At 48.1% G+C, this 12,441-nt stretch overlaps 1 protein-coding gene across 1 annotated transcript in view; it reads right to left on the bottom strand.

The window, feature by feature from the left end:
- LOC144149854 (uncharacterized) overlaps positions 1-12,441 on the bottom strand; it is a 59,405-nt gene that overhangs the window by 24,245 nt on the left and 22,719 nt on the right. The window contains exons 3-4 of the mRNA XM_077681565.1: positions 7,709-7,862; positions 947-1,068 (exon numbers count right to left, since the gene is read on the bottom strand). Of these exons, the coding sequence (XP_077537691.1) occupies positions 947-1,068; positions 7,709-7,862 (276 nt within the window). The remainder of the gene's footprint in view (positions 1-946; positions 1,069-7,708; positions 7,863-12,441) is intronic.

Here is a 12,441-nt window from a genome sequence, read left to right as displayed (position 1 = left end):
AAGCTATGTTATCAGCGATGACTTCTATATCCACTTTGACAAAACTACTAATGCGCAGCTGTCTGACCCCCCTCTCCAGATCCACCCGCGTAACGCCCTGCAATTGCACCAAAATATATAATTAGAAGAGTCAACAAATTTAATCGTTACAATAGAGTAAATGGAGATAATTGGTAGAACGTTATTTCAAAATAGCATGAAATGTGAAAACAGAAGAAATAATTTTAAAAATAAACTGACGAAATCAAATTTAAGTATGTTACACATCGCCAGGGAAACGAAGAAAAAATAAAAAAAGCCGCGAAAGAGTCAGGAAAACAAAAAATTGAAACTAAAAAATCGTGTAAGGGGAACAACCATTTAGCCCCTCCATTTTTAAAGTATTCATAATTTGCTGAATTTAAAACAGCGCAAATTCAGGTCAGAATGCAACAAAATTCAGAAAAAGCACATCTAAAACAAACAAAAATGAACGAATGTAACAAAGAGAGCCCATATTATACACCGGCCTCACACAACACAGAGAAACAAAGCCACGGAAAGAATACCAAATTACGAATAAAACACTTGCAAAAACAGACTAACCCTCTAAGTTCCTTGTATTTGCAGAAAAGTGCATAAGGTGCAATCATAAGGCACTCACTCGTTTTAATAGCGTATATGGGATATTTGGTAGAACAAACTGAAACAACCCGATGAAAAGTTATCCGAAACAAAGGCAAAACATTCCTCGAGGTTTACTTAAGTGTGCTTGCGTGCGTTGACGGCGAGCCTGGCATTTCTCCTCCTGTGCAGCTACAACCTCATTGCCAGTTTTTCTTCGCGTTTGTTTGTCTTTGGGCCAAATTATTAGGCCCAGCAGTTCCCGCACGGTCAGAATCTCCTCCTCTGAGGGCGCAGCCTTGCACAAGCAAATATTACGCAGCAGATGAAGCACCAGACTTACTCGACAGCTTCTGTGAACCTTTTTCTGTACGTCGTCAACCACCTCGCATCACTCTCCGGGTACACACCAAGGCCCAAGGCTGTTTGCTGACCCTTGCGCTTCCAGTGGTGTTTTTTAATTTCCTGCAAGGCATTCCAGCATGTCAAAATGGCAGAAACGGCCCACGAAAAGCATCGTTCCATTCCTATATGTGTGCACATTTTGCCCCCGCGGCGTCTCAAGGGCTGAGCGTCCCGCTAAAGAAAAATTTGGCGCGTATCTAGTTGCTTGGCTGCACAGTTCGCAGAAAGTAGGAGTATTCTGCCATCGTCAGGTATCTCTCCTATCTTAGCCCCCCACCTGTCCCGCCGTTCCCCTCCTGCCCCGCTCCACCCACAATAAACTCAAAGGAAGTTTGCCTCATTCGAACCAAATTTCCCGCGTTCGCACCGCTAGCGCACCATCTGTAGGGCTTGGGTGCCCTCCCTAGTTCAGTGATTTTTTTGCTGCAAACAGTTTTTAACACGTATTCTAACTTACTATGACAAAAAATCAAGCCAATGTTTATTTTTAAAGCAACACTGGCTCTAGCAGTATTGTATTTGCGTTTTCCCCCAATGTGCCTAACGCTTTCGTTCCGCTGAACAATGTTTACAGGCATTAAAAGGGCCCTGAAACAGCTTGTGCCGATACATGGGTGTCCAAATTTTAAGGAAAATCAATGTCCTTCCTCGTAATCACCTCCCTAAAGAATTTTGTTAAAGCGATGAGTAGTAGTGGAGTTATTGCAAATCAAAACATGGCATTTTCGCCCGCGCCGCGATTCTCTCTTGTTTCGTCCACCTTCTCGCAATAGGCGTGCGTGACTAGCCATGACGCCTCGCTTCTCGGTGACATCTACAAGAACATCACGCTGCGGGCGTCATCTGGTACTGGAATGTTCTGCGCCGCAGCATCGCTCTGGCACGGATCGTCTGACTTTCTGCGTGCTGTTTGGATCGTCTTTGTTTTTTTTATCATTTCGCTCATGAATCTTGCCCTCCGCTCACGGCTGTCAAAGCTTATGGAAAGAATGGCACGGGACTTTTACGCTTCCACATCACGCCGAAAGATCACGCGAAAAGAGAACGGCCCTGTCACCACGCCTTCGCGGCGACGACATGTCTTGGTACAAATCGGAGACTAAAATATGTGAGGGAATAACTAAAGACGCCTCAAAATTTGTTACAGTGTCATGTGTATGCGTTCCGAAGCGATGTCGGGTTATATACGGCTTAATTAGTCACTCGTTCACTCCAATGTCGAGCTTGCTCGTATTGTGGTGACGCCATGCACGAGGATATACTGGCAGTTCTAGTATCCCATTCCGTTGTTCCTATCGGTTCTTAACATTTACAAGCGTAACAAAATGCATCCGAAGGGTTGCACGGTACAGCACAGGAACTTTTTTTTAGAGTGCGTCATGCATCCATTTCCCCCTCCCTTCCCCCTTACTTTCCGGGAAACTTTCCGGGAAAAGGCTCTTCGTTCATATTTTACGAGCTCAATGCTGAGTGTTTCGATATGTGCAGGTTTGGTTGCCGGCTGCGGCCCTACACTCCCCCCTCCCCCCGCAAGCCTACCTTGTTTCTTCTTTACGCGGCTGGGAGGAAACTGCGTTTACTCTGTGTAAAGACATACCAATTTTGCAAAATACACAGTGTTTCGACCCATCAAAGTACAATACGATTTTTTATATATACAAAGCACGAGTGTAAAACTGAACAAATGTTGCCCCTCACTAAACCAGAGTCCTTCAATGCTTTCAAGGACTGTGCTTAAAGGAGCCATGAAGAGAAAACACAAGTTTGGTTCATTCGAAAGATTGCCTCGTTAGAACCATAACGACACCAGGACTGTGCTTAAAGGAGCCATGAAGAGAAAACACAAGTTTGGTTCATTCGAAAGATTGCCTCGTTAGAACCATAACGACACCACTTATAACGCAAACTTCGCTCAAATAAGCTACATAATTAGGAAAAAAGGAAATGACCATGCGACCCACCAGCTCATTTTCCGCAACAGAACCTGTGATGTCACTTGAGAATGCTCTGCGATTGGCGGAGGCCGGCAAAAGCAAACGCATGTTAGGCAGGGCTTACCGTTTGCATAGCGAGCTAAATGCCCATGAAACTTACTGCACATTCTTTTATGACAAAGAACGGTGGAGTAAACGGTTGAAGGTCTGAACGAACACGCAAGCGTGTGCGCCAATGCGTACGAAACTAGCGCCGGCCGAGCTCGACATCTCGCCGTGGCGCAGACGAATTTTCGGGTTCGAGGCTCTTCGGGGCCAACGAACCGCTCCAGCACGCACAGCCGCGACCTTGCTTCGTATCGTAATCCCTTCACAGGAGGTTGGTCGTCATATCGCCAACCAGCAAAGGTAAAAATAGAAACGAGGGGAGTAAGGAACAGCAAGAAGCGACGAGATAGTGCCAGTCGTCGCGTAAGTTTCGAATGGTGTTGGCTTGCTGCTGTCGTTACGAGCTCGTTTCCAGTTTACAACCACTGAAAACTTCAGTTTGTTCGAGTACTTTACAATGAAATTTCGTTGCTGCGTTTTGAAATGCCCATGTAGTACGGGCAAATCGTCGAGGGAGTGCGACATCCCCGCCGGTGAGGAGATCTCCTTTCATGTGCTGCCCAACGACGAACCTAGGCGAAGCAAGTGGCTACGTTTTGTGAACTTTGCAAACGGAGGAGAATGAGAGCTAAAGGAAGTACGAGTGTGCTCGCTTCATTTCCGAGGAAGTGATTACGGCAGGGACCCTTACGTTAGCTCACTCCTGGGACATGCTGGCGCTCGTCGCGGACTTCGTCAAATCGCTCTGACCTTGGGGAAAAAAAATGCCGTAAACACCGCGCATTGACGCTCGTATCTTTCTGGTCGAAGCAGAGAGCTCGCGCGAACGGCTTTCCATACACGACACCGGCCAACTGGCATAAGTGATACTGCTACTGAAATTGAACTATTATTAACCGTAATCAAAATACGGCACATACGTACCAGTCTATATTCGTCCGTCGCGACGGGGCTGACGAGGCAGCGGTGCCGACGGCTGGGCGTTCGTCTGTTGTGGCTATCGCGGAATGGTCGCTTTCCCGTCCACCGCGTATCCCACAACTCTTGCCGCTCGTGCACTTAGAAGCATTGAGCGTTTTAGTGGTGTGAGGTTGTTAAATGCAAGCCCGAGCTCCTCGGCGAGAGTTTTGTTCTCCAGATCAGGCGATTCCATGACTAGGGCTGCGGGTGCACTAGGTTTTACTAGTATTTTAAAATGGCCGCCGTCTCGATCGACTCCCGCGTGTGGGTGCTATATGGAGTCGGCATACTAAGTATCTGTTTCATGGACCGGCTCTATGACGCCATTGTACACGTCACGGAATGTTCAATTTTAGCGGGAGATTTAAAATTTTGGCTTAAATTGCCTTATTTCTCAGTGAATAAAGCATCATTTGCTTCCGGGAAAGCGCTTGGGGTACTATGAAACACCTAATATTTCGAATAAAACAAACTTTTGTTTTCTCTTCATGGCTCCTTTAAACGAAGGATTGACGGCTGATATGGTAGTTCCACAGCTCAACCAAAAAGTTCTGTTTTGGATTCGCGACTACGATTCGCAAACCATGTCGCTTAGTAGGCAGAAAAAAAGCAACACCCTGCCGGGATTTGAACCCACGGCTGACTGAGCGGGCACGAGGCTTTAGTCCACTGCACAATGACAAAACAATAAATTGCGTTGAAATAACCTGTCAGTGAGACCTACCCATTGTGTCACATCAATTTTTGATACCTTATTGACTAGATTCCTGGCTGGTTAAATGAATATTTCTTGAATAATGGTTGCGCAGAACGGTTCCATAAAGCCCCCATGGCTGATTTCCTGCAACAGCACTGTTTCGGTTTAGACTGCGAGTTCGCCCTGCGGGAATAGTGCTCGAGTGCTTTTGGTTTACGCTCTACGCTAAAACATTTGGTCGATATTGATTCGTTATTACCTAATAAACTTTCCGTAGCTCCTCTTTTCTCTTAACGGGGCTTATATTTTCTACAAGAGTTGCTGACCGCACACGAATATGCAGTTTGCAACTCCGGGAAGCGAATTGTCGCCAAAGCGAACGGCCGGAGTGTCGTAAGCTGAAATCTCGATCGCATGCGTTGAGCTGTGTGAACTCCATGCACCTTACTATGTTTATCACACTCTAGGGACTAACACAGCCGCATTCATTACGGCACGAATGTTGTCGGGGCGAAGTTTTCGCTTCTCGATCCCTTCCCGACGACCGTTCGGCCGGTCCACATTGCCGGCGTCTTCGGTCAGCGCGCCGGTCACACCACGCGGACTTTCAATCGGCCGACGTGTTCGTGTCGCCATCGGCGTCATGTGACAAGGCGGTCTGCCAACTGGGAAGTTGGCGTCATGTCATCGCGTGTCGGCCTAGCCAACGCGCCTTAACGAGGAGCGTGGTATACTAGAGCAAAAAAGATAAATATGGACGAACACGATAGCGTTAAACGTGCCGCAGAAAGCGCTAATTAACCAAAGGCGCCGCCGCGACCCGTTGACGCAGAGCAGACAATGCTTCTTTCCGCCGGAAGGGAAAGAAAAATCCGTCCATTTCCAAGGTTTCTGCTTCGTACCGCACATGGGAGAATCGATGACGTAGATGCGGGAAGATGGCGGGCACCAAAAACACGCAGGAAATGGTGCTAACGCGGCAACAAACTTTGCAACGAAAATTTGATTTTTCCGCTGCACGTAAAAATGTTATACTCGGCACAGATGACGTTGGTTCTCTGCATTTGTACGAGTAACATATGCTAGCAAAAATCAGTTGGATAAATGAATCCATGAAAGATTTATCTGAGAATCTTTAGGAACACCAATTTTTTTTCCTAGTGATGTCGTATCGCTGTCTTCAAGTGATGCATTTGCTTCAGCCGTGTGATTTGCATTTTCGCATTTGGGTTTTCATTTCCTTTTAGTGCTTTCCTTCTTGCGCCCCCAGAACCATGTTTTGCTTCGCACATGTACGATTATGTCTTGCTTATTTTCTTTGTTCTCGTTGTTGTTGCGCATACATTAACGGTTCTTGCTCTTGATTTTTGTCAGCGATTTGTTCTGAACTGTAATTGTTCTTTTCATGTGTTCAGTAATAACTGCTTTCTTTGTCTATGATATATATGTACTGCTTCCCCCCCCCCCCACCACTGTAATGCAAAACTGGCGCTGTGGGTACCATTATAAATAAATAAAAAAATAAATGCGGAATCACCTCGATAGTGTTGGTTAGGGCGAAAACCAAAAGTTCCCCGCATTTCCACGAGGGGAAGAATGTGAAAGTGCGAATGCAGGAGTTGAATTTGCGCGGTTCGGTAATGCTCGCGAAAGAGAGATCACACACACACACACAACTACAAAGAAAGAAAGATGCATTTATTCACAGACACCTATTTGTGTTGTCGTTGTACTTGATTGCTAGAGCGGACCTCAGCTTTGAAATTTCGTGTCAGTACTCCTTTAAGCGGGTGCATTAGCCCTTCTCACGCCCGATTTCTGGCCAATCCCCCACGTGGGTATGTGCCATGCACAGACACCTATTTGTGTTGTCGTTGTACTTGATTGCTAGAGCGGATCTCAGCTTTGAAATTTCGTGTCAGTACTCCTTTAAGCGGGTGCATTAGCCCTTCTCACGCCCGATTCCTGGCCAATCCCCCACGTGGGTATGTGCCATGTCAGCGGCCAGGCAGCGCGCGCCCATCTCCCCCCGTTGCCAAGGAATACGAGGAGATTCCTGGCCAATCCCCCACGTGGGTATGTGCCATCTCCCCCCGTTGCCAAGGAAGACGAGGAGCGCGCGCACCCGCAGCTGTTGCTATGTGGACGGACGGCGGTCAACGGAATTCAGGGTCGCTTATAAAGTGCATTCGCACTTAAAAACTACTTTTTAGATATTTTAAGGGCTACATATATCAGCAAAAAGCGCTTGATAATGTCAACGGGTGAAGGACGTAATCTCGAATTTAAGAAAACACAATTGCCCCTTTCCCTCAGTTAGGGGTGCAATTTCATAAAGTCCCCTCTCAGTGAGCCTCTACGCCATGTCTCGCAAAGGTACCCTCGAAATTTCAAGTCGTAGCAGTTTTCGCTAGGCGTTGAGTCAGTCAGTCGGGTACACACACACACATATATATATATATATATATATATATATATATATATATATATATATATATATATATATATATAGAGAGAGAGAGAGAGAGAGAGAGAGAGAGAGAGAGAGAGATAGAGAGAGAGAGAGAGGGGGAGATAGAGAGAGAGAGAGAGAGAGAGAGAGAGAGAGAGAGAGAGAGAGAGAGAGAGAGAGAGATTTTGCGATGACACGCGCCCTACATTCAGACGCTTCACAGACACGCGGCGTGAATGTTTAAGTACAGGCATGCACGACGCTCGGGCGTAAAACACCAACTCGTAGTTGTGCCAAAGACGCGCCATTTTTGCGGCTTTGCAAAATTGCTTTTTTTTATGGTTGTTCCGCCTTGCAATCCCATGAATAAAAGCCTACAATCGCCCAGAACAACCTTACAAGAGCAATTTCCAACTGTACATCTTCATGGAAGGCTCTGTACGACCGAACATCATGGAGTTAATTTTTAGGTACGCAGATGCACTTTGTAGCACGGGCTTCCCCAATAAAAACCACGCCCTTGAATACAGTAGGGACCCCGTCACTTACCGTCAGGATTCCCTTCGCCTTTTCGATTCCAACAGCCAAGCCCTGTCCTTGTGCGAAGACGTTGAGAACTCCATAGTGGATGACGTTGTCTATTGCCATATCTTTCAAGGTCGTAATGACTCCTGGCAGTGATATGCTTTCCCTACGCGTTGAGCTGGAATCAGGCAGATTAGCTGGATGAAAGTAACCGGAGGACAAAACTAATGGTGAGAGTCACCTGCAGTCGGACCCCATCGCTGACGACATTTACGGTGCTCGCCCTAGTAGTAACTACTGCAGCTTTGAAAGGGCCTAAAGTCCGCCGAATCTGGAGTCTAATCTCACACCTTGGTGTGGACGATACATTAGTCACCTTTCGTCTGCACCTACCAAGATGCAACGCTGTGTGGAAGGCAGTTCAGTTTTTAAGGGCTATGGTCACCATCCGAACAAAAGATGAAAGAATTCTGAAAGAAGCGCACACAGCCAAAATCTCCCTTGGGCCACTAGATTTGTAAATACACCACATGCTTGTCGAGATTACTGAGCGAAAAAAAGACATGACACATTTGAGGCAAAACATCAAAGTACAACTGGTATCCTTTAATTAAAAGTATGTGTTGCACTATATTGGATAGCAAAAGAAAATACGCGTTGAAAACAACATATCCACCCAAACATACAAAAAGGGCTCGCGAGAGATTTGGACATTGCGGCAATGTTCTCGTTTAACAGCAACAGACCGTTTCAGAAGATAGCGCGAGCAGTGGAACGCGGTAAAATTGAATTGACCTGAGAAATCCCCCTCAGTATGTTCTTTTTTTCCTCTTTTTTATTAGGTGGCTCAAAACTGAAGGTGAGAGAATGAGAGGCGGCCGGGGCAAATAAACAAAGGCCTCTACATGGTACAGGCGCCAGAAAACTGTAGTCTTTCGAGACATAGCCAACGATGTGAGCAGACAAGTGGCATTTTTTATACTCCCGTTTATACTCCTGCCCTTGTATCCGTTGTGCAGTGACTAACCTCCCGCTGAACAAGCTATGCTCATCTGCCATAACGTAGGTAACCATCGATAGGGCGCTGTCGCAAACAGCACTCGAACGTTACGTTTGTATTGGTTTTGGGCAACACTAGCAACCGATTACAACAAATGCGGTGTATGTTAGCAAATAAAGACATCTTAGAGTGCCTGAAAGTTCTAGCCACTGCGGGAAGCAAGCTTATTCGATGCAGTCGGGGTGGATACCGCAATTCAACATTTTAAATCGACCATAATACATTGGTGGCTTCTAGCCTCGTCGTTTCTTTCTGCAAAATACTGATGCAAAATTCGCAGGCTTGAGTTTTAAAAAATTGGCTCCAATCCACGCTGTGAAGGTGGTTGGAAGGCAAAGCTGTAAACGACCCCCACAACAATTCCCCATGCGACGTCACTTGAATACACACACGTGGCTGTAGAAAGAGTGAAACCAGAGATTCATCTAGCCATTACATGGGATTCGCGGGGGCGCCACTCCGAATGCAGCAGCGTCCGCCACGGCATGGCTCGAGCGGCGGACGCCGCCGCTGTAGCCCGGCCGTGTGTCGGAAGAAAGAAAACGGAGAGGAGCGTGTTTTGAAGGGTCGGGGCTACGCCACCGAGCGACACAAGCACAGACACCGAAACAATCCGGCATGTGAGCTTAGTGATTCCCATTTATAGAGATTTAAACTGAATAGTTTCGTAAGTTTGAGAATTGCAAGAAAGTTGACGGAACTTTTACAATCGCTATTTATCAGAACCAGTTGCTGCATTCGGTTATTGGAATACTTGTTAAAACACAACCGAATCGGTATTCAGCAATTTACAAAACGCAGCCCCATTCGTGACAAGCAGTGCACAGAAGATTGGCGTTTCTCCAGCGGCCAGATGTCTGTAAGGGGTCTCTACATTGTTTTCCCGCCCTGCAAAACAATCCGTAACGTATCTTTGCCATACGACTACTTAATCCCGATGGGTCCGTGTTACCCATGAGGAACAAGCTAATCAATTCGTGCGAATTTAGCCCGCAATGGACGCGAAGCTGCGCCAAAACAAGCCTAACACCGTCGTTAAAGCAGACGACAAAGCCGACGGAAGGGTACCGCCAACGCGTCCGCCGGGGTGAGCACGGAGAACGCTGGGTGATAGCCCCCTATCGCCACGCCATCTACACTGTGCTGCCTGAGTGAAAAGCGCCCTTCGCCTCCCCAGACGCGTTGGGAGTTTCTTGTCCCGCACGCCATGAAAGCACCGTTGGCTGGTAGAGGTAGAAATCTTTGCTTTAAATGTAAAGCAAAATTGTTTTATGGTCGAAGCACCTTACGGCCGAGGCTTGTCCGGCGTCCGGAATCCGTGCTCACGGCACAGCACCGTGTAAATCGACACATCTGTGAGCAAAATGTTCATAAAAGATTAACAAGAACAAAATAAAAGGTGCGCAAAAGGTTAGAGAGAGAGAAAGAGAGAGAGAGACGCGCAGCGCCGTGTAAATCGGAACATCTGTGAACAAAAGCTTCACGAAAGGTTAAAAAAAGAGAGAGAAAGCTGGAGAGAGAGTGCTCCTGGAGAGCCGTGCAGCGCATGCGCGAGAAGCATTGGATTCTATCGGATTGGATTGAAATAAATTGGATTGAAATGATTTGGATTGGTTTAAATTGAATTGTATTGATTGGATTGGATGGGAAGTCGTTATAGCAGCAGTAAGCACTCTCACTGATGCTTTACGGTAAGAACGATCTCCAGTGGTCCGCCCACTCGTCATGATTCACTTCGTGAAGATGCGTAATTTTGTTTTTTCAGTTCGATGCGCAGGTCTGCCGCTGCTTCGCGCAGAGGCTGGCGCAGCCGGCAGTTCACGCACGCGCCGACTTCGCTACAGTGAACATCGCCCCGTCGTTGCAACCGGACCGGCGGCTCCTGCATGCATGCCAGACGGGTGGCATTCCCGCGCGTGTTGAAACTCGAAATGGCGCATGGACGCGCCACTCTGGTCTCCTATGCGAGCTGTAGAGAAGAACCCTAGTTTTGTCCGGTTTGCTCCCCACTGGCGGGCTCCTTCTAACTTTTGCAGCGCCTGTGCCGAAGTTTTCGTTTCGGTGTGTTTTTACAGGGGCGGACAATTTATGTGCGACACAGTAAGGACGATTTTTCGCACAATGGGGCACAGAATTGTGTCAAATTAGAAAGCTGCAAAGGTGGTCGCGCGTTAAAATTGTACCAAGATGTGCGATTCACATCGTTAATTTCTGTCGGGCCGCAGAGGACGCCTGTTTTGATCACGGAATGCGGAAGAGCCCGTTCAGCGGGCGCACCCGTGCAGTCGTTTCCGAATGTCTGAGGTGCTGAAACCGAAAGCCAATGCTAATGCACGAAATTGTTGCCCGGTCCACTGCCACAACAGTACCAACAAGGCGAAAACAAAAATTGCGGGGATGCTCACTTTCGGACAAGGTGAAGACGAAAGCCTAATTGAATCTTTCGTTCGTCTGTCGTAGGAATTTTCGCTATTTCTGCGGTCGCGCCCGTCACCGCTTGACTAGCCGCTACGACAGAACCCTCCGAACATACATCGTTTCGCTTGGCTTCGCCAGGAGCCTCCTGTAGATAATCTGTTCGCTTGAGTTCGCCAGGAATTTCCTGTTGATTTGACGTTGCCCCTTCTGTTTAAACTTTGCAGCGGACCCATTACTTCTTGACCAGCCCATGTACAGCACAATCTGAAGTTACTGCCGCTCGCAAGCCATCGCCTATAGAGCATTCCTGTCGCCCCTTTCGGTTCCTTTACCTCTATTGCAGCTGCGGCAGCGGACTACACTGCTTTAGCGCTGCTGTCTGGCTTCTCTGGTGCGTGAAGGGTCGCCCTTTCTTACAACCTTCCCCCCATCCTCCTCCCGCTTCGAGAGAGAGAGAGAGAGAGAGAGAGAGATAATTTTTAATTTGAGGAAGTGTCTCAAGGAGAATCGAAGTCCGAATGGTGGTGGCAGGTAACGGGCTGAAGGCCCGCCCCGTCCTGGACGTCTTCTCCTTGGCTTCGAGGTTTCCCGTTCCAGGCGCGCGATCCAAGGCTCACGCATCCCGGATCACGCGACTTGCACTTTTTAAATGCGGAGCATTTCTTAGGCTCGCGATGTCACTCGTCGATGTTGTCGGCGCCGTCCACACGCTCACTGCGCATGCGCGTCGCGTCGAGGCGCAGGTGCGTGTCTCTCCCCCGTACCCTCCTCGCTCTCAACAACAGGTGCGGCGGTGCGGGAGGAGCGCGTGTACCCCGTGCGCTCCGCCGCTCTGAACAACAGCTGCGGCGGTGCGGGGGGAGCGCGTCTGTGCGCGCATGCGTCGTAGCTACCCGTGCGCTGCATCGCGCTCAACAGTAACGGTGGCAGGGCGTGTACACGTGATAACGGCGTGGTGGGTGCGTGGAAAGTTCGCGCGCTTGTGTACGGAAGTGTGCGCATGCGCGTCTCTCCCCCGTACTCCTCTCCCTCGAACGCGCGCGGGCGGTGTGTATATAAGCGGCGGAGCGCGCGTTCGGAATTCAGTCAAGGGCGTCTTTGCTTGGCTTTCGCTTGACCTGACGCTTTGCTCGACGGCACCACGCAATAAAGACAGACTTTAACTTTACACTCCTTGCCTTCGCTTCTCCTTCATTCAATAAATAAGAATATAAAGACGAAATAACAATTAAGCATTCCCAAATCATACCCAATTACGCAACATTCACGCGATACCCCA

The sequence above is a fragment of the Haemaphysalis longicornis genome, unplaced genomic scaffold (assembly GCF_048455015.1).
Source record: "Haemaphysalis longicornis isolate Haplotype H1 unplaced genomic scaffold, Haemaphysalis longicornis Haplotype H1 scaffold_8, whole genome shotgun sequence".
Taxonomy (NCBI): Eukaryota; Metazoa; Arthropoda; class Arachnida; order Ixodida; family Ixodidae; genus Haemaphysalis; species Haemaphysalis longicornis.
This window is presented reverse-complemented; position numbering and strand designations above follow the sequence as displayed.